Source organism: Falco rusticolus, chromosome 2 (assembly GCF_015220075.1).
Source record: "Falco rusticolus isolate bFalRus1 chromosome 2, bFalRus1.pri, whole genome shotgun sequence".
In the NCBI taxonomy this organism is placed as follows: Eukaryota; Metazoa; Chordata; class Aves; order Falconiformes; family Falconidae; genus Falco; species Falco rusticolus.
In genome coordinates this window covers 1445137-1471537 of record NC_051188.1, presented here as the reverse complement: position 1 = coordinate 1471537, position 26401 = coordinate 1445137, and the positions used below count along the sequence as shown (strand labels likewise).

Sequence of the window (26401 nt, the reverse complement as noted above, 5' to 3'; positions counted from 1 at the left end):
ATCATCATTCATGCCCTTCTGCACGGAGATACATATGTGCAATTTTTCCTCCAGGTCCTGTAGAAAGATGTTCATCAACATTCACATCAAAGCATTATCTTGGCTCTTCTTTCCAAATTATATGTTAAGTACCTAAGTCTAAGATTTTACCTGCAAAGACTGAAGGGGAAAAAAAAAACCCAAAAAACAAATGTGAGGTGTTGAGTACTGCAGTCATTTCCCTAGAAGCCATCGCTAGGCTGTCTCCCCTGTTGCCTCTGAAAATGCTTGCTGCTACCATTTCCATAGCACCCCTTTTATTACTCTTCATGTCCCTGACCAGCTGTAGATGTAACCGATACTGTCCTTTAGCAGCCAAGCAAAGTTTTAATACTCCTCCTTCACTGCCCACTGTTTTCACTTGCATGCTTTACCTCCTTGCTCAGCCTTGAGGGGCTTCAGCTGAAATTCCTCACCTTCCCACACAACAGCATGATTTACTCCTAAGCTTTCTGGAAGTCTTCGTTAGAAAAACTAAGCTAAAACCATTGATCCAGGCATACTTCCCCTTGCTGGCTGCTTCCCAGGAGATTCTGCCCACCAACTGCATGAACAAGCTGAATTCTGCTCTCGTGACAGAGTGCCTCCAGGTCCTGCAGTCAATTTGTGGTCACAGAAGCCCAAGCTGTCACTAGTCTGGACAGGACTCCTAACAGCAAGTTACGAATACCAGCCTGCCTCCCACATCAAGTATGGACAATTTGCAGCTCTTATACCACAAACATCTCAATGCAGTGTGACTGCGGCCTCCAGGCCAAGACTTTTAACAAGAGCATACTAATACGATCGTTGCTGGGTAGGCCAAGTTCCAGTCAGCTGTGAAAGCACGCAAGCCAGAAGAACAAACTCAAACCCACCCTCGCGAGGTCACCCACAGCCTAAACTTTTACCCACAATGAAGCTCTATGACCCACCATGAGAAGCCAGTGACATGTCCTGCTTGTGAACCAACTTGAGGTTTGCTTGATCTCAGCAGATGTGTGGACATGTTTACACCTCTTAAAGCACAAATATCTCTAACATCAAGAAACTCTTTACTTGCCGAGTCAAGAAATTCAGCTATCCTCCCTGTAGGGCACTGTTCTTAGAGGTCCTCGGCAAGCCATCCCTCACTTTTTCTACTTATCTCAATGTACTTGTCCAGTTCTCTGCCAAGTATAAAAGGAAAAAAAAATAAATGTACTTTTATGAAGCTTGACTTTAACATACACTCTTTGTACCATCTCCTCTTTAGTCTTAATAGTCAGCTTTTCTGAATACAGCTTCCGAAGTTCCTGCAGAAAGGTATTAATTGACAATTAAAACACCCCGTAACATATCAGAGCTCTTCGCTCCTCTATGAATTCCTTACTAGAACACATACCACCACTTTCAAACAGTAGTTTTCCCCAAGCAAATAAAAGCTACAATATCCACCCTATCCCTCTTATGGCCAAATATGCAGTAATCCCTTGTTGATTCAGCCACTACGGAACATTTCACCATCCGGACACGTCTTGCTACATCTTTCTACCCCTATTCTGCTACACAGAGGATTTACAGTAACTCACCAACTGTGTCCAATTCAGCAGCTCCATGCTGCAATTAGAAGTACACTCTTCCTGCCACTAAAACTAATCATCTCCAGCAGCTTTGCTACAATTTGTCTTTTGTAATGTTTACTTTTTAACTACCCACTTATTTGCAGCTAAGATCAACTGCACTAAAACAAAATTCTCTTGAATGTAAACGGAGGTATTAAAAGCAGAAAACGTTTCAAACAATTTGTAGAAAATCTGCTTGTAACTTAAACCAGCATATAGCAAACTATCTAACAAAGATCCTCCTAAATCAAGAAATTGAAGTTGTGCATGGTGTGTCTCTATCAGAAGCAGTCTTCTGCCTTTCCTGCTGGCATTCATCTACAAGTGTTTTACTGCCATTTTCACACACAGTTTTCAGTATCTAGATCATCCTCTCTTGCCCTCCCCTCAAGCAACTCTCTGAAATGGAAAAAAATGATTTTTATGCATTGATTCCAGAGGAACTAGAAAAATCTAGAAGAGAGGCAGAGCTAGAAATTATCTGCCTCTGCTTGGTTATCACTGAGACCCATCCTTGACATGAAGGACACAGGAGAAGCTTATTCTCATTTAGACCCAGAGGATTAACAAGACACAAGTGACAGCCTGCTTCCAAGCCTGAATTTCTCTCAACCTTTTTACTACGAAACTGGTCTTAGTAAGCAATGGAAGTTAGATGTTTTTCTCAGTCTTCTGTAGACTGAAACCCTCCAATTGACCCTAGGCTGTTATCAGTTAGGTACTGCCACTCACACCATCACAAAACTAAAAGACACTCAGTGCTGTTATTACATTTCAGTCATCACATTAGCACACAGGTTTAAAGAGATGATCAGCTGTATTTTTGGCAATCTAGGCACTACTGTTCTCCTCACCCCACTCAATTCAAACGAGTAAAAAACTAATTTGCCTTCTATACCTACAGACAGACAGCAGGTAAATGAGATCTTCCTTTGAAACACAAAAATCCAGACAGTCTTAACTTCAAATTTTTCAACTTCAGAGGTTCTCACACATGAATGATTTCCTGCTGTTTACAAAATATCCCTCCCTAAAAAACCCATTTATGTTTTAAAGAGTATATTACTTACAATGGTTTAACTGATGCACTTAAAATCTACAACTTCCTCATACAATGCATTATGCAGTCAGTGTTTTTACTAAGACATTTAGAGGTCCATCACAACTGGCATAGGCCAGTGGACGCAAGTTTAGGTTGCTCTTTATGACATATATCTTAGTAACATTTATAACATGAGCTTTTTCATGCCATATGTAAAACAAGCTCAGTAAAAGTTATCTAAACAAAAATATTAACATATATGCAAAATACTTCGTGTGACAGTACAAACCCACATGCAAACTGGAGTTTAAATGGGAGATATTTATGATTTTTATTAGCACAAGCTTCCAGTTAATGAAAAGCTTCTTCATAAACCTATCAAAAAGGACGAAGCAGTTTTCTCCAAGTTTCAGTTTTCAGCATGCTTTTGAACTAAGACTTCATTCATCATTTAAAATGTTCTAATCCACACAACCTACGATAAATGACTTTTTCGTAAACTATGAAATATCTTTACTTCGTGCCTGAACAATGACCCTCTAGCAATACACACAGAAAAAATATCCAGACAACAGTGAGCAATGTACTCACCATAAATCACATTACTGTACAGTTTGGGATTAGGATGAGTTGCCACTAGCAACAGAGCCAAAAAAAAATCAATTCTGTCACTATATATAGAGAATTCTTGCAACCTCAAATGTAGTCACTATTTTCAGCAATGTGTCTCAGAAACGTATTAGCAGTCCAGCATGTGTCAGAGAAACACAACATCTAGACACAAAACAATGCTAGAACAACAGTTCTCCCTTTAGTAGAATAAAAAGAAAACAAAAAGAACCACCAGAAAGCTGCTGGGGAGCATGAACATTTCAGTCACCCTTTTCAAAATAGAAGTGCACCATCTTTATAGCATTAGCATTTACAACAAATAGGAAGATTTGCTTTAGAGCCTAAGTCTATTTGAAATGATCACTAATGAGTATTTGTTTTAAAATGGGAAACTAAGCAAACATTATGGAGAAACACAATTCAGACAAAAACAAAGATACTTTCCTATAGCTTACTCAGACCTCATTAATTATATTCAAGATATCTCCTATTTAGAAAAACACCAGCGTATTATAATTCAGACTACCAAGAGTTTTTAGAAAACAGGAATATGAGGAGTTTCTTTGAGCCTCATTTGCTTAACAGCACTCTGAAGAAGCCAAGACACATTTCATCATTCACACAGTTTATTTCATCCTGGATCTGCAAAATGTTTTGTAGTAGGCAATACCCACCTTAGAGTTTTTACCTTACTCATCTGTCACATTTCAGGAGTCTCAACAGTGCCACCCAGGTTTATTACAAAGACTTTTCTCCATTCTTTACCTATATTTTTAATACAGGCACTTCATTTTTAAATTATGCCCTTCACAAGTTTTCATTGTCATTTAACATGAAGTCAAATTCTGTATTTTAATGCATTCGACAAGTAATAATAATTACCTTAATGTTTTTTTCCCCTCAAAGCACAGTTGCTCTGTCTTATAAGAATATGGTACATGTACTGTTATTTTTTAAGTCGATGAAATTTAATAGCTCACTGAAAATATGCAGTCCAATTTCTAAAATATGTCCGTAGACATCTCAGAGTATTCCTTATAACATTTTAGAGCAAGAAAAAAAGCTGCAACCAACAATTTATCTCAATTTTCATGCCACGTGCAGACCTTCAGCACATTCACCACTAAAAAACTGTTCACGAGATGCCTCTGTGTGAAGGCAATATTCACACACCATTTACACTGCAATCACACTGCTGTGTGCTAATCCACTTGTACCTTCACAAAAGCTGTTGTTTAAGAAACAGCTGCTATTTGTTGCACATCTCTCCTAGACACTACCGCACATGCAACTGTCAGCATGGAACGTGCCCACGCCTCAGCCACTACAGTGTAAAGTCTCATAACTTTGCCAAAGAAAGTGTGTTTAAGATCTTTAAGGATGGTTGTCACTCCACAAGCCAGTTGGAACCAACCAAACTTCTTCCCCACAGCTGGGTACGCTATTCTGTACACAGATGTTGTAACAAGAAAGCACATTCCTACCCACCATATAGCTTTCTATAAACAATACTGTTCACAGTGTTCCTTGAAAGGGTATTTAAACCTGACCATACTTTGGATGCAGGACTCTGCTCCGTCAGGCACACAGAACTGTGAAATGCATGCTTCCTCCCACCGCCATCTTCACATCTCCCTGCCAGAATAATTCAGTGCTACTTCGCTATTACAGACTGTGGTCCACATACTATGGAAAAACAATTACTACTACCACCATGACTGCCTGTTCTAAATAGAGCTTGCTCAGCTCCCAGCTACTCAGTTCATGTACGTTATCCCCAGGCCAGGTGGGACTCAGAGGAAGCAACAAGGGAGGCACTGAAACAAAGTTATACTTTCTGAATTTGGTGTCATTGCTGGCATGAGAAAAGGAGTGGAGGCTGCCCAAGTGCTGTAGGCAGAGCATCTGCTGGGGAGGGGGGGGGGGGGGGGGGGGGCAAAAAAAAAAAAAGGAAAAAAAGAACCCTAGTATTTCCTTATTAATGCCACTTGCCACCAGGCACTGCCTATCCTTGAACTGTTTCTTTTCCAGTTCAGCTCATCTCCTTTGCTGGAATGGTGGCATTCCTCACCTCTACCCATTTCACCTGGGTAGGTTCTTCTGAGTACAACCAGTCATTTCCAATTCTGCTTTGGTCATCCCCTACCCCGGTGGAAAGACAAACCAGAGTCCCACGCCATCCTTTTTCCAAAAACCAGAAACTTAACTGACATCTACCACCAACCAGCCTCCTGGAAAAGATCTCTGAAAGAGTACAAGAAGTCGTTTCTTCTCGCCACTGGCTTTCCTTCATCTTGCTTACTACCTGCAGTAGCATCAGCTGCTACAAACACCTTGGAACAGGAGGCCCAACAGAGGATAATCTTCCCCAAGGGCAAACAGCTCAGGTGCTTAGCTGGGAATTAGAAATCAGGTCTTAATATCTCTGAATTGGAAATTCATTTATGAAAACAGCCCTTTTGGGGAGCAGGAGTATCATATAGTTAGATTATTTTTCCTGAATGAAAAGCTAAAGTAGAACCAGGACACAGTTGCTAATACAGGTTGCCTCTGCCCCGGCAGTTTGCCAACAGAGCTAGGTAAAGAAGGAAAAACATATCTCAAGGATCTAGCTAGCTAAGTCAACACAACAGGGCCCAGCCCTCATCTAGCATAATACTGAACTAAGGTGCTAAATTTAGAAAGAAAAACATTTTCAAAATGTCAACTGATAAACTTCTATAGTGGGGAGCTCCATTTGCTCACTTGAGAGTAGAAAAGCGTTTGGATGTGTCCAGATTCACAATAACAGTTCTTTGGCCGAAAAGTTCTGGTCTTGGTTATTAACCGGACAGCAGCATTGCAGTGCACCTCCACGTAAAGGACTTGGCACTCAATGGCTCCAGCAAGCAGAGAACATCAAAGCACCCCTGCCAAGTAAAATGAACTTTCTGAGGAAGATCAAAGCTCAACAGGCTCCACAATCTAGGCCCAGGGTGTTTAAAAGACTACCCCAAACTCCGGCACAAAGATCACTGTCGACAGTCACATTCCTCTGGCTCAGCAGAGCTCTGCAGTAACGGTAAACCTTGGCTGCAAGACACAGAAAGCGACTGGTCAGAAGTCCAAGTCTCCCCAGGAAATCAGGAACAACAACATCTCCATCCTTGATTTCAAGGAAAAGAAACATACTTTCACTCCTGCTTGCACTCATGCACATTTGTAAAGATGAAAAGGAAGAAAGCAACCTCTTACCAAAAGAATAGAGAGCGCAGACGGGAAGCATGTGCAGAAGAAGGAATTAAAGAACATTTTTATCATGCTTCAGCAGCACACTAAATGATGCTCAAACTCTTTTATGTAGATTTTTATACTAATTTCTTGAGTATCTAATGCCCAGTAGCTGCTACAGAACCAACAGAAACACAGAGGATTTAATTCCCCTGGCATTAGAGATAGTCAAGCCACCTCTCCCGCAACAGCAGGCAGGCCGAAACACCAACTTTAACCAGTCGACGGACACTTGCATCAAAATTCTGCAGATTTACAAATGAATTCTCATGTAATAATAAAGATTATGTTCACCTCCTCAGCAGAAAAGCCTAAGCTTCAAATGCTTAGAAAAGCTAGAGTATATGGCCTTTGTTTTCTACACAACTGATTAGCTCATAGTAACTAACCAAAAATCTGCTTTCATATACGTTAATACAAATACAGATGAACAATTTTGAAGTGTGATTTTTTGGTTTTTTTGTTTTGGTTGGTTGGGTTTTTGTAACCTATTTGAACATAATGCACATCATTTAAGCTCTGCACGCATTTTGACAGATTATAAGTTTTTAGGCAGATGCTATCATGAAAGCCTGCACATTGGTCATCACATCGTATCAAGTGCTTCGCACCTTTTACACAGCAAGCACAGGGGGGAAAAAAACAAATGCCCAAAAAGAACTAGTAAGCTTCCTATGTCTGCCACCGCATACAGAGGTAGTGATTCAAGACTTGGACCTCCCAGATCATTACACTTTTGAGCTCTTCACTTCTATTTGAAACACACAGAAAATAGCTAAGAGGCAGATACAAACTAGACTTACTGCAACTGCTCGAAGAAACTGCAGAAATTACCTTTCCTTCATCTCTCCTCTACTGCTGGGTGGAAAATGTGGAATACAAGTAATAGCTACAACTCCTGCTATCAGACACAAAGATACCAGTTATACACAATACTGCAGTACCCCAAAAATATTCACGTTTGCTATACAGAGATCTGAGTGTTCTTTTAACTGCAAAGAAAAGATGAGATTGCTCAAAGATCCAGAGAGGAAATCAAATCCTGAACCTTGAATCTTTTTTCTCACAAATTCACACATTTTTCTGTTATCCTGCTTAGGCACACCTGAAAAAAGATAACTCCATCTAAAATAAACAAACAAACAAACAAACAACAAGCCCCCCAAAAACACACAAGCAAAAAAACCCCACTACAGGCATTTTCTTCTCTGTCTGGATTATCAAAGTTTCAAGGAGATCAACTCTAGCAGACTTATTGGATGCTTTTATATAAAGGAAGAGAAAAAAATCATCTAGCATCAAAAGGTCTTTAAACAGCCCAAGGATAGTTTCAGTAAACAGAATTAAACTCTCTGTTATTATGGGGTACTGAAGTGTGCAACATTCAGCTTTTACAACCCACATTCATACACCGCATTACCTTGCAATACAGATACGTGATTTCAACACTGCTACTGCTACTGTTCCAGACACATAGCCCCATCCAACACTCTCATCATCTCCAGGAGCATCAAAGGGAGGTGAGGAAAAAAAAGTAAGAGTTTTGTAGTCATCTAGTTGCAAAGGCATAAATACTACTGGCTGCATTACCACCGAGCCTAAACTACAAGGTGGCACCTCTCCCATTCCCTGCTGTCTAGAATGGTCATACAATTTCTCTCCACAAGGAGCCACATGGAGAAGAAAAGGGGCAATGGTACAAGTTGCGCTGAGACAGGTTTCATCTCGATGTAAGGAACAAATTTTTTACAGGGAGAAGAATCAATCACTGGAACAACTTACCAAAGAACATGCTCGAGTCCCCTTTGCTGGAGGTTTTCAAGATGTGATTGGACAGGGTGCTAGGTAATCTTGTCTAGGCTCCCTTTTCCACAAAAGGTTAAACAAGATGGTCTTTTGAGGTCCCTTCCAATCTGGGCTGTTCTGTGAGTCTATGAACTTACGGACTGCAGTTAACTTGCATTTTATCAATTTAGAGAGCAAAGTCAGCCAGATCTGCTCCCCAGTATTCTGTCTGGATGTATTTCCAGATACAGACTTACACATATTAAACACACACAACTCACCTCAATAGCTTTCTCTGCAAAACTCAGCGGGCGGGTGGGGGGGGGGGGGGGCGGGGGAAGATCATTCCAGTCACCCAACTATTTCCTCCAATCCAGTATCAGGAAGGACAAACTACAACTGTGTGCTCCCCATACACCAAATTGTAAAGCAATGCCACATACAAGCAGAGCAGAGTATAACATCAAACAGACACAGCAAGAGCAACTGCTGCTTGCAATTTCATTTCCTCACCTAAGTAGAAAACAGCTGGTTCTGTCAAGGCAATACGTGCCTCACAGAACAAAGGTGTGGCAGAGTTTGGAATTCTTACTGGTTAGACAGCCCTGGGGAGATACCCTCAAGGTGTATCTATTTTTAAGGAGCACATGCGTATTCTGGTATTGCTGGTATAGTGAATTAACTTAAGTTTATTACCCTACACCAATACCACAGGGGCTGGTGAAATAAATTTATTACAATTCAAAGGTCTGGGCTTTGCTGTGACTCAAATTAAAAAAAACAGAACAACAAACATCACCTTGTGATGTTCCTCTCAATTTGTTTCTTTGCCTTCTTGCAATTTAGATGGAGCTGAATACTGAAAGTAATACCAGCATTCCCAGAAATGGCTTGGTTTCCCCCAACCGTACAAACACATATATACTGTTGCAGATCTTGTACAGAAAATGTGAACACCTTACCTGTGCACTGTGTCTCTCAAGCAACTATGTGGACTAACAGCGTTAAGAAGAGGGGAACAATGAGAAGAGAAAGAGGAAATTCAAAAGCAGGACCTATTTCTAACCAGGTGTTACTAGGCAGCTGTATCTACTTGTCCTCTTTCAGCTTAGATAGCATAATTAGAACCAATCACACAAAATCAATTAACATGAAAGAAAACTTCATAACCAACAAGCACATTAAAATAACATGTAAAGCCCCTGCCATCTATGACCTTTTCCACTAGTGGCAACACAGCTTAAAACGAGCAAAATACACCTAGAGATAAGACAGGCTAAAACCAGGCTGGGTAGACAAGGACAGTATGAAAAGCAGCTGCTGGAAATCAAGACAGCACAATGCTGCCTGTTATTGCTTTCCTGCATTTTTTTAAAATTCAAAAGTCATTTCAGCCTCTCTGTCTCTGCCTGGTTTTAGGATGGACAGACATGGATTTTTAGATCAAACATTAACAGAAATTCAGCAGCCTGACATATGGTAAGAGTGAATTTCTATCTTGAAACATTACGTCAAGGGAACAGAACTATTGTACTGTGCTGTTGAAAGTCTGAGAAATGTTTCGACAGATTTCTTTCATTTTTTTTTTTTAAAAATCAGGCCCTGATCGCTGTCATTTTCAAACTCTGAATTAAAACCAAAGTATTTCCACCTTCTATACCTTTAGAAAATAATTTAAATTAATTTCTCAAATTTCTAGCCTTTTCAAATATTGCCAGGAATGTCTCACAAAATACACAAATTAATTTATTCTTATATTCAAACACCTTTAAGAGCACTTTCGATCAGAGATCACATTAGAGTATCATGCCCTCAATAAAAATTGTGGTTTGTTTGGGTTTTTTGCATCCTCCCTTTTTTTTTCTCCCCTTCAAATATGCACGCAGAATATAGCGGAGCCAAAAAAAACCCCAACTTATTTATGCTCAGTATTGTATGTATTCAAACGCGGTCACAAGTGCCAAAATTTTCTTTACTTACACTGGCTCGCATCTGGCACAAAAGCTAGAAATAACTATACTTAGTGGCTTTACAACTATAAATCTTCAAAAGTCTTCTGCATGGCTGAGCTCTTCTCATAAAATTAGACACCAACGCATTTTGTCTTTCTCATTAAAAGGATGCTTGCCGGAGAAAGCACAGGACAGAGATGTCTGTGAACAACCTTCTTGGAGTCACTGTAGATTGGACCTAACCGCATTCTCACAGGCACAAAGAAAGGAATACTTAAAAGTAACTCAAAAGACTCTTGCAAGAACATCTCTGAACATTAAAAAACTTTAAAAATCTAAGAATCGAATCTACATGCTTCAATAGTACACAGGGAAAAAACAACCACTAGATTTCAATATTTATTTTTTTTTTAGTTAGTTTTACTTTCTTTCCTCAAGTATTAACTGGAAATACTGTGTTTATTTCAGAAATAAACACAACCGAACACTTACAAACATTAATTCAATACAAAGCCTCTAACTTAACATGTTCCTACAAAGCATTTTGGAAAAACATTATTAAAATTTTAAAACCTACTATAAAAAACAAACAGAAAAGCACTACTTTGAGATATTATAAACCAATTTCATTTACTGCAAATACTTGACTGAATAGCTTTGGTTTTACTAGGTTTTGCCCTTTTTTTACAGCCCATTTTTAAAAATATGAATGCAGAACACCTTTTTATGTGCTTTCATACTGCAGTAAGCGACTAAGAAGATTAAACAAGCTCACTGACTTTACTAAGACTAAAAAGCACAGTTTTGGACAACTAAAATCACCAATTTGCAACTAACAATGCAAGGCTGAAAGCCCACTGGAGCAGGAGAAGCTGATCTCACTGACCAGCTGGGGATGGCAAGCAAAGTAACATGGTACTAAGCTTGCTGCAGTCAGGATAACCACGCTACTTTGGACCCTATCGGGGGTGGGGGGGGGTGGGGGGTGGGGACGACAACCGAAACAAAACTCCAAAACCCACACAGTATTCTTTTTACCTCTTGCTTCCCCTATGAATTTATATGAGGTATGATCTGATAATATCATTTCCCTCTTTTTTTCAGGACAAGCTTCCCACTCAGTAGCATTGAAAAGGCACAAGGGTTTCAAGGTCTCCTGATGGGAGATAAGACCAACCATCCTCTTTCAATTCCAAAGCCATACTTGACCCAAATGCAGAAACTCAAACATTAAAAGGAAATTCACACAATGCACCATCAGAAGACTGGCCAAACAGGTCTATAACATAAGTTATAGGTTGTAATGTAAAGAGGTCTATAACGTAAATTCTGTACATTTCTTAAAGTCTTCAGCATCTGTTTATATTAGTTCAACCAGCCTTTATGAGCTGTAAATACAGGCAGGTCTCAATTATAACTTCTAATAAAAACACAAAAACCACTTCAGGTACCACAACAACTATCCCATTCTCCAAGTCATGTCAGCTTCTAAAGAACAGAGGCACCTTTTTTTACCATTATTGTGCCTTAGAAACACCAAGTTGCAACACCACATGCACTAGGGACTATCGACAAGGTTCTACCTTCTGATTACCCCAGTCCTGGGGCACAAACATCGGCACTGGCCAAGAATCAGCGTTCACAATGTGCTAGTGGGTATTTTCAGCATGACAAAAATTGCACTTGTTTTAAGCCAGCTTGACACACAGTCAAACACCCTTCAGTGAAGCCAGGTCTGGTGGTGTAATACTGTCTCCTGCTATTCACCACACCCTTCTTGCAGAGGCAAGAGACGAGAATCTGTGCCTGCAAGACAGACAATGTAACAGACCATAAACTGGACTAACTTGAAATCAGTTTCACTAGCGGATGCCCATCTCCATGTTCCCCTGTGAACGTCTAGAATAACTTCCAGAGGAATCAGAAGGCTGGCAAGGAGGCGAGGGGAAGAAAAAAATTACGTCTTCAGCCACGAAGCTGGATGAGGAGGGTGGAGTACCCTCCATCAATAGCCTCCATGTCCCAAGCCACAGCAGGTAGTGTTTACAAGAGTCTTTGCGTAGGTTATGCTAAAAAGGCCAAAAGCATTGTCTGCAAAAGATGCTAAAGGCACTACTGGCAAAGGATGCAAAACCTGCGAAATAAACCTTTTCCCATCAAACAAGATGAAACAAATACAACACACCACCATAGGAAATTAAGCCAGGCTACACTAATTGTGTCTGGAATGCTAAGAATGCTCTTCCTCTTTCCAATACAGCTTATTACGGCATTTGTGGGATGTTCTGAACATCTTCAATTCCCCTTACATACAGCGTTTTGGAAGTAAAGAGTTGGAATTAAAAATACTTAGAGCCTCAAAGGGAAAGCCTTCCCCACAGGACCAGGCTTGGGTTTGATCAAGTAGATCAAAGGGAATGCTTTTTGTTCCTTTAAAATTATCCTGTACCATATACATACCTAACTTAGTTGATTGTAACCTTGCAATTGGCACCATAAAAAATGTGTAACAAAGACAACTTCACAGAACTGCAGCTCAACTGCTGCTTTTCTAGAACTCTGCCAAATAACATTATGGTGAAAAACAATAGCCAGCTCCAGGAAAGGCCATACACAGGTAAAATTCTGAAAAAGCCAAACCTACAGAACTTTCTGCAAGCTAAAGAGTTATTTCTGTAAAAGGGGGCATCAAGGCAAAACTGCAAATGCAACCTTTGGCAAAGAATGCATGTGTTGTACTTAGAACCAGAATCCTCTTTCTACTGTCTTCCAAGACAAATGCATGCTAAGGCACAGTGCTCAGCAACTCATGTAACAAGCCTGAACTCTCCTGAAAGCTTCTAATAAAAACACAAGCCCTTAAAAGTCAGGCTTCCACAGCATGTGTTGGAATTGCTTTAATAAACAAAAGCTCATTCAAGTGCAAACCTTAAAGTTAAAATGGAGAGGGGAAAAAAAATTAATTTTCTTTCTGATGTGAGAAGTGGTTTGTTGTTTTTCTTGCGCTATTACTTCTGCTGCAAAAAAAAAAAAAAAAAACAAAAACGAAGAAACCTCTTTTGACAATTTACCCTTCATCAATTAACCAAACCCTAAAAAACTACTTAGAAATGTTGAAACAGGAGATCCTTACTTTTTGTGTGTCAGGGATTAGAAAAAAAATAAATGATGGAGGAGTTTGGTCCATTTCTCAATTTCCCTGTGCCAAGACAGGCCTACATCATTACACTGTGGCTGTTATACTGAAACTTTTTTTTTTTGCTTTGCTCAAACCCTGGACTTCCACACCCAGTAGGTAACAGTTTTTTAAAGTACATTCCAAGCTTCCCTCAAACAGTTCCAGTTAAAACATCACCAGATTTTAATTCCACCAAGAATGTGAGCATCTCATTAAAGGACTGCCTAATTATAGGTAACGTGCCCAGACCACAGATTCTGTGGTATCTTTATACGGAATTTTATTCAGAAGTAACACCACCAATTTTTCTCAAAAACTGCTGAAATTTCTGCATATTTAGTGTTATAGCAAAGAAATATGCTGTGTGTCCTCAACTAATTAACAGAGCTTGGGAAAAATAAAAATGAACTCTCGATACTCACTAGTTGTGAGAAAGACCAACCCAAGAGGAAAGAGATGTCGTCAACTCCTAAGAAAATTGCAAGCTTTAAAGCAAAAAAAAAAAAAGCTTCTAGATCTACTAGTCACACAAGTAAAACCTTTTCAAGTGTGACTCAAACCCACACTAAAACAATATTGTGTATATAGTTTTCATGAGCTTTTCTAATTCTTCTGCTGTTTCCCATTTCGGCAGGTTGCAGATTTCAGAACGTGTAAGCACAGAAAATCACTCTGCTCCTACTTAAATAAAGCCACAAACACCAGAGGCAAGCATTACATCTGCTGAAGAAAGTGAATGACCTTGAAGGAAAAAGGAATGGTGGCAGTGAAGGGCAAACCTCGGAGTATAAAGGAAAAAAGATTACCTCCTCATGAAGAGAAAGGATTCGTCTTGTTTTAAAAAAAAGGCCTTATCAGATACCCACTAGCCAGAGCCAAACATGCTCTGGAGCCCAATACAGGGTTAAAGAACATCCAAACAAATTGTGTTCCCTGCAGCTGGAGACCAGAAAGAACAGGAAGAGAGGTAAAGTCACTACCACTTTGCCTGAAGACAGGTAAAGTAAAGCTTTCTTACAATTTCTCCAAATCTCTTATGGCATCCTAACATATATATATTTTTACGTGTATATAGCCATATTCTTTTACAGTTTTCTTTTCCAGTTACTTATCCTGCAGTGCTATCCACACCGTGACAAGACCTTTCGCTAACACAATACTTGTTAAGTGATCTGCGTTGTAGCTACTATATTGGATTTGCTGTATTAAAAATTGGAACTGCAGCTAGTTTCTACTTCAGTAGCTTGACTCACAGCCAAAGTCGCATAAACCTTATCATGAACCTACCAACATAATCAGTGAGATTACAGAAGCATAGTCAAATTACACCAGAGAGTACAAAGTATATTCATAGCAAAAGCTTACATGCAACTTTATTAAAGTGGAGCATAATTCAATACATAACATGACATGTTAAAACTAGCAGCAACTAGCTATCTACAGATACGTATCCATTCATACTTCTACTTTTTTTTTTTAAACATCTGTACTGTTCACTCAGGCTTGTTATGACAGGAATGAGACACCAAGTTACAGAAGTTGAAGCAGCACTCTGTCCTCATACTGGGCACATACACCCAAATCCCCTGTAAATTCCTGCTTCCCTCACGCACATACTCCACATCTAACCTGCTACATCTCTGTGAAGCAGAAGCAAGGGACAGCCCAGCTGACAGGGCACCAGCATCTGAGACCAGATAGGGCTCAGACTGTTAAGGAAGACCCACAAGAAAATCTCCCCCCTTAGCAAGTAAACACAGAGGCTTAACAAACCTAGCAGGCGTAAGCAGTGATGCTGAACACAAAATACAAAAGCAACTCAGAAATAGAGGTGATGCCCAAGAACTAACTAAAATCCACAAGCTCAGAATTAGATAAAGAAAGGACTAGGAAAGAGACCAAGTATGTGGGAAGAAAAAAACAGTAACTTGACAAACTGGCAGGAAGAAGCAATCTTCAGAGGGCAGAGCTTTGGCGGAGAGGACGGAAGAGAGAAAATACCACAGAAAGGCAAGACAGCAGCAGGAGAAAGGTGAATAACACAGAAAGAGCGAGAGGAGAATGTAGCTTTACAAAAACAAACGTTGAATGAATTTCTAGGATACCTTGCACTGGTTTATATGCTAACTGAACAATGAGAAGGTATTTTAAATAATAATGAGGGAGAAACCACAAGGACAGAAAAGAGAAAGAAAGAGAAGGAAGTATCTGTACATGTATCTGCATCCGTATCATGAGCACACAAAGATTATGAGCCTGTGACTCTGAGAATTCCTTTTACACTTTTTATTTAGTTGAAGCAATGAAATACTGAATTCAGGACTCAACAAATGGAAGGCCTGTATTGCTATTTCACCTCTACCAGAAATCATGCAATCTTCACATCTATTTTCAATACACTGTACAGGCAACTGACTTAAAACGATGAAACAACACAGGATCAATATATCCAGACAGGAAAAATCAGCTAAGGCTGAAACGACCTGGCCTTTCCAGCTCTGTAGTTCAGAATGCAGCAGCTGTGCCTTCTACAGGAGCATCAGGCTGCAGGTACACAGTGACTTTAAGCCTGCGTGAACCTGGCCTGCTACTGCACAGCCTTGCTTTCCCTCTCCTTCCTCAGGTACTCACTCCTCCTACCTCTCACGCTAGCAGCGGCACTTGTGCAGCCACGCAACAAGCTGGATCAGGGAATGGATTTTATCCAAAAATTACACCTTTTTGGGAGACAAGTCAGGTAAGGTTTGATTTCAGGTGGGTGAGTTCCCTAATCCCCATGGCTCCCCCATCATGGTGCTCCTACAGGGAGACAGCAGAAATAGTTGGCAAAAGGAGCTGGCCCTTCAGTAGCAGTCCAGACTTTAGAACAGATTAAAACAGCCACGTAACCACAACCTCATTCTCTCTGGCAAAACATGAAAGCGAAGAAGTGTTAAAAAAGACATTTTTGAATACATTAACAAAAACTGCAAAGGCATAGAAAGTTCTTTTGAAAAGCAGGCCTTGAGATAGTGTTCAAGGTAAAGCAACTATCCCCTAACACATTTATAAAGTCTATAGCATACAGACACATTACAGAAATACCAAGTTGAAGTAAAATGTGGATTATACAATTTTGCACACACACAAGAGGAAACTATGCCTACGTCTCAGCAAACTAAGGACAATTTCAGGCTACTACATGTGACTTATTTACTACCACCGATCAAATAAGGCAATCTTTAAACCAAAATAAAATTTATGAAAATTCCCAACACCTCTGATAAATTTAGCCATTTATAACTCAGTTGGTCCCCAGAAAAAAAACTAACTTGCTGCCTAAAACCATCCAGGTGCAGGTAGAGTGAAGAAGTACTTCTAGCCATAGAGAAACTTTGAAGGATTTCTGGTTCACAGCAACAAAACCTACATTTACCTTTCAGGGGGAAAAAACTCTTTCTCCATCACAGTTGCAGAAAGACAATCTTTTTATAGTAATGCCAGCACAGATCTACCACATGAAAGGATATGGTAGCTTTAGTGAGCTAGAGAAGATAAACATATGTCATGCCTAAAACTGAGCCAATGATCCTAAAAGCATCCTGAATCACTTGTTCCACAAATTCCCCAGTCACTAAGTATGAAGAAATGTAACATGAAGAGCCAAATAGAGATTATAAACACAGAAATGTATTTTTAAACCTATTTGCTAACACATTTCAAAACACTTAGTATAGTCTTGTCAAGTCATGAAATGATACTTCCGCTTTACTGCTCCTAAACCTCCACAGGGAAGAAAAACACAACACAATTTTTAAGACTGCAATGGACACTTTTTAATTTTTTTTTTTATGTACTAGAATTTAAGATTGTGCCAATAGTTGCCCAACCACCAGTAAATCTTTCCACTCAACTACCAGCACACAGTTCTGTCAAGTCCCAGGTACATTTTCCACAAGCAAAATATGTTTAACAGTTGGACTTGATGACCTTCAAGGTCTTTTCCAACCTAAATAATTCTATGATTCTGTGTTGCCTTTTCTTCCCAGCCTCCAGGATCTGAATCTACATCCTTGCATACAAAACACTGTATTACCACTCAGAAAGACGACATATTTTAAATTCAAATAAACACAGTGGTTTTGTTTAGGTACAGCCCTCAAGGAGATCTGTAGAGGGGCTAAAGAAAAGGCAGTTACACCTATATGCCTAAGCCCTGACCAAAAAGAATCCTGTTCAGAATAAACAGTAGTTCAGTCTTCATTCTCTCCAAATGACATAGTTTAAGTCTTCAAACTAAAAACATCTAAAGCCACGCTCAGTTTTGCATAAAGATATCAAAAGCTATTGGAATGGCAAGTATGCTTATGATCTGGTAGGCTGCCAAAAATCATCTGCTAGTATACTAGACAATGGATGTATTCTGCTAGAACTTGTAAGAGATCTTTCTGATCTTTCCCTTGTATTGCTTCTTTTCAGTTGTATACAAAACTGAACTGAAATGATATAAAAAATGTAATTAAGGGTTTTAAATCCTATACAAATACTATCGTTTATAAGTATTGCCTATGTGATTTGAATGCTTGCATTTATACGCTAACAAATGCAGTAATTATTTGCAATAATATAACATTTTAAAATATGAATTCTTAATCACTAGCTTGCAAGCCACGTATTCAGTTTCTTGTTGCCACTGCAGCAGTTAAGTCTGTAGAATTCAGAGCACCACAATACAAGAGTACAAACTTGTGCTCTTGCAGTGCCTGAAAGCTCCAACGGCACTACAAAAGGACCCAAACTCTCTCAAGTCTTGATAAACAACCAGCATTCGGTTAAAATTTAGCACTTTTTAGTAACAGCAGGGTGCTTTCTATAAAAATAATTCTTCATTCCGGAGACAAAAAGATCCTGCACATGGTTCCAGTGAGCACTGCTATCTGGAACACTCCGGAATCACGGTGGCTGCGTATCCTGAATACGGTCATAAAAACACAAGTAATGGGATGATGAGGTTGACACCCAACTTCTCACACAAGTGTTCCACACTGACTGGCGCAGTATCAAGACTACCAGGTCTCCAAAGTCCAGTTCCCTCTTCACAGCTAGGTGGAATTAAAAGGCTTCTGCGCCACAAAGCAAGATCAGGGAGGGGGCTGGGGGGTGTCAGCAAACGCTTACAAGCAAGAATTCTCTGGTTCTCTCTTATTCTGTTCTCCGATATTTGAACAAATTATTGACATGATCAAGCTGTCATATCCTATCACATCATTCCATGTTTAAAGAATGTTTAATCTGTAAATCCACACAGTGATTCTGCAAACGCAGACTGCTTGCAACAACAACGCTCAACACTGACTACAACCATGTTTCTGAATTAAATACATTAACCTGGTTTCTTAATGCGTAACATTAAAATTTAAAAATTAAATTGATGGTAGAAATTAAATCACATTAGAGAAAAATATTTTAAGTTGGCATTTTCAGCTGTTTTCCTGGGTTTGTATCCACAGGCTAATAATGCTTATGACATCTTTCAGCAGAATACAGACTGAAGTGATTATAAGCTCCTGAAAAATAGGAAATGCTAACAAGACTTGGACGAGAGCAGCAGTACCTGGCCTAGACGTTCAAAACCTAAGTTTCTGTCTATGGGGAACAAATTTCTTGGATCAGTCTATTACTTATTACTCAGCATTTGCTAGTTAAACGCTGCACAGCCACTGATTTTAATCTAAGGAAATGAAGGCTCTGATCTTTCCCATACAAAAAAGTGTTTCAACACCCACAGAAGACAAACAGTACGTCACCTGTCAGAGTTAAGACATTTGCATTTTATATTCAAATATAAAGCAAGAAATCTCATTTAAATAATTAATGGGTAGACTATGCACTGCCAAAAAGAGCAGGACAGCAGTGGACTTACTGCTGAATATTTTACAGAAGAACCATTCTAGAAATTGATCCTCTGCAAATGGAATGATTAATCCTCCATGTAACACCAGGTACCCAGTACCACAATATTTCATTAAAAGCAAACTTAACTTCAAGACAAGCAATCACATGAGGTTAAATTAATAATAAACCCCTCACATGATGCCATGTAGATTTTCCCTAATGATCTTAACCTGTACAGAGTTTTAAACCATAAATGGCAAGTATCTTCTTATAAGTTTCTGGTAAAAAATACAATCTATTTAAAAGTGCTGTTCAAAGCGATCTCTAGTGAGATACAAATCATCAGTGGTTTTAAAATATTTTAGTAATTTTAGCAGCCTCTTACAACTGGTAAATCAAAGTCTTAGTTTATCATATGGAGAAATACTGCTGAAAAGACCAGTGCTTTTTGTATGTTGTTTGTGAATTCTTTTTTTCTTTTTTTAACATTTCCCCCATTGAAGAAAAGAAAAAATGGTTTGCATTGTGTTAGCTCCAGTTATAATTTCCAGCTGTGTCAAAACTTTTAACAGCCTAAAAGCAGGAAATCCAAGGAGGAAATTCCATCGTCAGTTCCTGAAGTTTTGTAACTCAAACATTCTTCCAAAAAAGTGGACCTTAAAGGAATTTTGGTAGCATTTTCTGTAACCTTACCTGATATCTTCAAGTAGCTCACATTCTGCCTGATGCTTGGCCTGAAGTTTTGTCATCTGCTCAACCTGAATGTTTTTTAGCTCTTGTGTAACTTTCACCTACAAAAAACCACAGACAACACATTTTCTGTAGAGTTTAAGTCAAATTTCAACAAGAAAAAAAAAACAATTCATGTCCTTCATTTATTTTGAAATTGCACATTTCTGGAAAAGTCAAACACCAGGTTAAGAGTGCAGTTTAACCCTACGCTACATTCGTAACACTTATTTCAGTAAGTGCTGTCACCCCAGCAGGCTTACACTGCACACAACAAGAATCTCATGCTTATGCTCAATAATTAAGTAAAATTTTACTCCAAAACCTGGGAGGGTAGTTTGTGTGCAACAAATGGGTGTTGCCTACCAAGAAAAGAAGCAGCAGGCCACTAGTGAAAAAAAAAAAAAAAATAAAATTACAGCGTATACATTTAGCACTTCAGTGCAAGTCACACAATTTTGAAATTTATTAGACCATCCTACAGTTGCTATCATTTAAAGACAATTTAAAAATCAAGTTGTTTTTTGATTATGCATCAGATTAAAAGAGCCCTCTATAAAAGGCTTCAGAAGGTTGGCCTTATGCTTTTAGTATTGGTGTAATTTTCCTTTGTGATCATGAAGCTGAAATTTCAACACTTTGGTAACCTACTTGATAACTGGCAGATAGCACCACTGACACAGGTAGCAGGAATGATTTGATTTTGGAAGGGAACCTTGGGGTTGTTTTGTTCTTAGAAAACAAGAGGTCTTGGCATTTAAGCCCTCTAGTGATCACAGGGAATCCATGTATCGGCCTAAAAAATGATCACCAGCATATCTGAAGACATTATGCATTCATGAGGACAGAAATGCTAGTTTCTGTAAGGGGGGAAGCAGATGAAAAATTCCGAGAGAAAGACAACACAGATCTCTCTCTTTGCTAGCCAGGCAAAAAAAAAAAAAGCAAACCCAAAAAACCCCTACATCTCATCAGCTAGCAAAAGCCTCCTCAATTTTACCACTGAAAACAAACCCCCAGCAACAAACACCCTTTTAATGACAACATTATGTAAAGACAAGTTTTTCACACAGGAAAAAGAAAAAAAACACCATGTATGCCCCTGACTTTAAGCAGAAAAAGCGTCTATTTTTAACATGAACTTTCAGCATTTTCGTTTTTATCCATATATAAAAAAAAAACCCTACTCAAAATAAACAAACCCACACAAGATGACCCATGTAATGGAAATAATCCTAAATGAAATAATATAGGCAAAGAATGACATACATGTAATATAAATAAGCCACCAAACGTAAACTAAAATAGAAATAAGAACTGTTTAACAAAAGCAGAGTCCACCCGCAAAACAAGAGGTCGAGAAGCAGGAATGAGCCAAGGAGAGATCTTCATTGCAGCTGCCTGCCAGGGCTACTGGGGAGCCCAGGGGATGACAAGGGATTTCTGTTACGCTCCCTCACAAGTCTTCCTCCCCTCCCAATCTCTCCTAACCACTATTATACAGTTCTCCACCTGGCAAACCCCTGCAAACTCCCTCTCCTCACTGACAAATCTCAACATCACATATGAAATCTCAAACATCTACAGCGAGCTATGATAATCAGGCTGTAAATGATTACAGCCCAAACCACCCTAATCAGGCAGCATCGCAAAGAATATGTAACACGCACAAATCTCAAAACCACAAAACTCCCTTCCACGGTGCCTGTAAAGGAGCAGCCTCTCCATCCCGAGACTCGCTTCACCATCTCTAGCTCCCCCATTCCCCACACACACCGACCATTGCATACAACCCTCAAAATCACTAACCAATAAATCTCCAGGTATCAGTACTTACACGTAGCTTAAGACCCCACCACAGCTCAGGTCTCCCAGATAACAACCTGCCCACACAAGCAAGCCACACTAGAAAGAGCCTTTTTCCCAAATCTACATTCCTTCTTACGTCTCTTCCCCCACCAGCTCCCCCTGAATGCAAAGCACCCCGTATTCCCATGGACTGCATGGATACAAAAAAGCCTCCCCGCTGCATGATGTTCCCATCACACGTATGTTACACATTTTTGGCTGCCCCTGTTCACCCGCGCTGTTACGTGCCGGGATAGCCTGCATCCTTGCATCAACTCCAGCCGTGACCTTCCGTTCCAAGACAACCAACCCGTCGCTGTTGCCATCAACCCACCATAGTTACCCGAACCCAGCCGAGCCCCCAAAACACAGCCGGCAGCACCCCACAACCGGTACAGGCTGTCCAACACCTCCGCGCAGCCAAGCCCCCTGCAGCCACAGAGCCGCCGCCAGCCCTACCAGCCACCGCTCCTCCCTGTGGAGAGCCCCCCGCTGGGCACGGGGTCACCCACCGCCAGCCCAGCACCCCCGACCAAGCGCTGCACCCCGCCCCCCCCACGCCGCCAGAGCTCACCTCCCACACCTGACCCACGCCACCCCCGCAACCCCCCACCCCCCCCCCAGTTTCCAACCGCCCCTCAGACCTCCTCCCCTCACCCGCCTCGCTGGGCCCCCCTCCCCATGACCCCACCGCCCCCAATTCACCCCCGCACCCCCCCTCCCTCCTCACGCTTGCTCTCCCCTCTCCTAACACACCTCCAGACTCCCCCACCTCACAGCCCACCCGCAGCCCCAACCTGCCGCCACCGCTCCCCCCCCGCATCCAGCTTCCCCATCCCCCCAGTGATCCCCCCCCTCAGCCGCCCCCCCCCTCGCCTCCCCCGGCGGGCCCTCACCTTCCTCGGCGGGGGCTGCATGATGCTGCGCTGGGTCTCCACATCAATTCCCTCCCCCCGGCAGCAGGATGCGGCCCCCGCTGCAGGAGGAGGAGGAGGAGGAGGAGGAGGAGGAGCGGGCAGCGACCGTTTCCCACCCGGTTCGGGGCGAGTCCCGGTCGGCGGGAGGAGCGGGGCGGGAGGAGCGGGGCAGGAGGGGGGGAGGAGACCGCCTCTTCCTCACGGGCAGCGGCGGGCGGGCGCCGAGCAGCGTCCCGAGTCCCGGCCCTGAGGAGTGGGGAGGGGAGGGAGGCGGTGGGGGGGAGGCGGGGACGGGGCTGAGGGGGAAGCGACTTCAGGGAGAATTAAAAAAAAAATTAAAAAAAAAGGGAAAAGGAGGAAGAAAAAATAAATAAGAGGCGGCGGCGGAGCGCGGCTCGGGAGCGCCCCGCTGAGGGGACGCTTGTCCCGCCAACGGCCCGCCCCGCCGGCGGAGGCCTCCGAGCCGCCTAGAGCGGCCACCATAGAGTGGCGGGCGAGGAGAGAGAGGCGGGGCGGGCACGCCCCCATGCCCCCCGCCCGGAGCGCCCGTGCCCGCTGCGGCCGCTTGGGGGCGCCCTGGGCAGAGCGGGAGGCGGCGGGGCGGGGCGCGGGGGCGCGGGGGGCTCTGGGGAGGTGAAGGGGGTGCACGGGGGGGTGCACGGGGGGGCACAGGGAGGGTGCAGCGGTGCATGGGGTGTGCAAGGGGGTGCACGGGGAGGGGGCAGGGGGGTGCGCGGGAGGGGCGCAGGGGCGGTGGGGGGGGTGCACGGGAGGTGCAGGGGGCGCACAGGGAAGGTCCAGTGAGGTGCACGGGGGGCGCACAGGGAGAGTGCAGGGGGGGTGCACAGAAGTGCACGGGGGTTGCACAGGGGGGGTGCACAGGGAGGGCGCACTGGGGCGGTGCAGGGTGGTGCACAGGGGTTGGTGCAGGGAGGGTGCAGGGGGGGCACAGGGAGGGGCAGAGGGTGCACAGGGGCTGCACAGGAAGGGTACAGGGGTATGCACAGGGGGGAAGGGGGCGCATGGGGGGTGTTGCAGGGGGTGCAGAGGTGTGCACGGGGGGCAGGGGGTGCAGTGCAGGGGTGCACAGGGAGGGTGCAGGTGGTGCACAGGGGTTTGCACAGGGGCGTGCACGGGGAGCACAGAAGGAGGTTGCAGGCGTGTGCACTGGAGGATAGCGGGGTGCACAGGGGTACAGGGGTGAGTGCATGAGGGAGAGCGCAGGGAGGGGGCAGGGTTTGCACAAGAGGGTGCAGGTGTTTGCAGACGGGGTGCACAAGTGGGGTGCAGGGGTGTGCAAAGGAGGTGCACAGGGAGGTGCAGAGATGGGTGCAGGGGTTTGCACTGAGGGTGCACAGGGGGGTTCAGGGCCTGTACGGGGAGGGTGTAGAGGGTGCATAGCAGGGTGCAGGGATGCACATGGCAGTATGCACAAAGGAGGTGCAGTGGGTGCAGGGATTTGCACGGGCTGCACAAGGGGTGTGCAAGGGTGTGTGTCCACAGGGAGGGGGCAGGAGGTGTATGGGGAGGTGCAGGGGTCTGCACGGGGGGGTATGCAGGGGGTGTACAGGGTGGTGCACAGCTGGTGTCAGGGGTGCACAGGGGTTTGCCCAAGAGGGTGCGGTGGGGTGCACAGGGGTTGCAGGGGGGTGCACAGGAAAGCAGGGGGGTGCAGGGGTGGGCCCAGACCGGGGAGTGGGGATGTGCATGAGGGGTACCGGGAGATGGCGGGGGGGTGGGGGTGGGGGGTGGGGTGGTGGTAGCATCCAGATACTACCGGCAGGGGGGTGCAGGTTGTGCACATGGGGGTGCAAGGATGTGCACAGGAGGGTGCAGGGTGTGCGTGGGGAGGCAAAGGGAGGTCTCGCGGTGTGTAGGTTGTGCACTGGGAGAGTGCAGGGGGGGCTGCACAAGGGTTACAGGGATGTGCATCGGGGGTGCCCAGGGGTGCATGGGGGTATGTAGTGGTGTATATCTGGGGGTGCAGGGGGTACACAGTGCCCACAGCCACCACTGGTGCACTGTCTGTTGGGCCAGCCTCCAAGGCACAAGTCCACCGCAGGATCCAGCCACACAGACTGGGGTGCAGGACACGGCCAGTGCCACCTAGGAGGTGCTCCCCAGCACCGTGCAGACAGGGTGCTCAGTGTCTGCACTGGAGGAAAAGCAGCCATCACCTTCCTTCCAGCACTTCTCAGGCTGCCCAAGGGAAGTTCAAGTATATAAGGGGCTGGGGCCCTCAGCCCCCCGAGACAGAGGCTGGAGCAGTCCCTTGAGGCTGGCACCCAGAGGCTGGTGCACCCCAAGGCCACCACACCAGGGGCAGAGCACCCAAACACGCAACGGCCGATGAGCCTTTTGCAGGAGGTTGCTTTTAATCAAAAGGAAAATAAGATGAAGCTGAACCCTTGAACACTGCAGGCATTGGTGAGATGCAGGAGAGCCCAGGAGGCAGAAACGGTGATCGCAGCCATGCAATGTCATGTTTGGCTGGGTGTGAATTAAAAACCCCTGATCAGATGTGCTGTTTTTTCTCCCCCCTCCCAGTACTTAGGTTGCTTGGCTTAGCTTACTAGATCTGCTGCAATGAAATCTTTGAAATATTTAAGTGCATTTGGATGTTCCCTTTAAGCAAATCACCAGGGCAGTTTGCAGAGCGTAAGGCAATTCTCATAATTGCATTTTCCCAAGTGCTCCAGCGTTGCTGCTGCTCCATCTCCGGCTCCTTTATTATTGATGAGCTGCTTTACTCCAGCTCCCAGAAAATGACCCCTCACCTTTAAAGATGCTTTAACCATCTTCAACACTTAAAAAAACTAAAGCGCAACTTGAAATCTCCTTTCTCCTCCAGCTATTAGTTTATTTAGTGCTGCTAATTAGTCTTAACTCATTCTCCCTGGGAAACATTCTGTAAATGATTAGTGAGATGTGGTGCATCAATGGATCCTGTGAAAATACATTACATATCTCTACTTGAGCTGCATGACCTGCAAACCCCTGAAGGTGTTCTTGCAAGACCGTGCCTTGCACCCAGTAGCAAGTTTAGTGCATCCAAAGCATTTCCCACCACCCACGTGTAGCTGGGAAAGTGCTTTGGGAAGACAGAAGCACTGAGCACAATCATTATTTCATGTATCCATTGCAGATCCCACATGCAGCATGGTGCTCAAAGCCAGGATGAGCAAATGCAGTGGCATGCACTCGGGATGCAAAGGATGCTTCATTCAAGCAGGAATTTCAAGGGTGGAAAATGGGTTAGAAATCAGCATTTTGCTGGGCTAGGAAAAATTAGCTGGAAGCCAGGGCTTGCAGGGGGAGTAGGATTTTGCAGATAAACTCTTCAGTCAATGATGCAACATGCAACAACCTGCTTCCCGAGCAATGAAATCGTTGTGCTGAACTGATGTGAAATGCAACCTCTGCTGAACTCCTGGTGTTTTAACTCATTGTCCCCAAACTGAGTCATCCTGCAAAACTTCTGCATCTCACACTTCATTCTTCTGAGCAACCCAAAGGAGTTTCCTCCTAAATTGCTGCGAAGTAGCACTTGTGCGTGCAACCCTTTGCACGTG

The 26401-nt window shown here is 43.1% G+C and overlaps 1 protein-coding gene across 4 annotated transcripts in view; it reads right to left on the bottom strand.

The window, feature by feature from the left end:
• Positions 1–22989, bottom strand: part of FCHSD2 (FCH and double SH3 domains 2) — a 162807-nt gene extending 139818 nt beyond the window's left edge. Inside the window, exons 1-2 of one of the 4 annotated variants that reach the window (XM_037376732.1) lie at positions 22809–22989; positions 20029–20126 (exon numbers count right to left, since the gene is read on the bottom strand). In XM_037376732.1, coding sequence (XP_037232629.1) covers positions 20029–20126; positions 22809–22829 — 119 coding nt within the window. In that variant the 5' untranslated portion in view covers positions 22830–22989. Of the gene's footprint in view, positions 1–20028; positions 20127–21333; positions 21696–21901; positions 22271–22808 lie in introns of those variants that run through there. The other 3 variants (XM_037376735.1, XM_037376731.1, XM_037376733.1) reach the window with 3 other exon arrangements.
• Positions 22990–26401: the final 3412 nt, after the last annotated feature.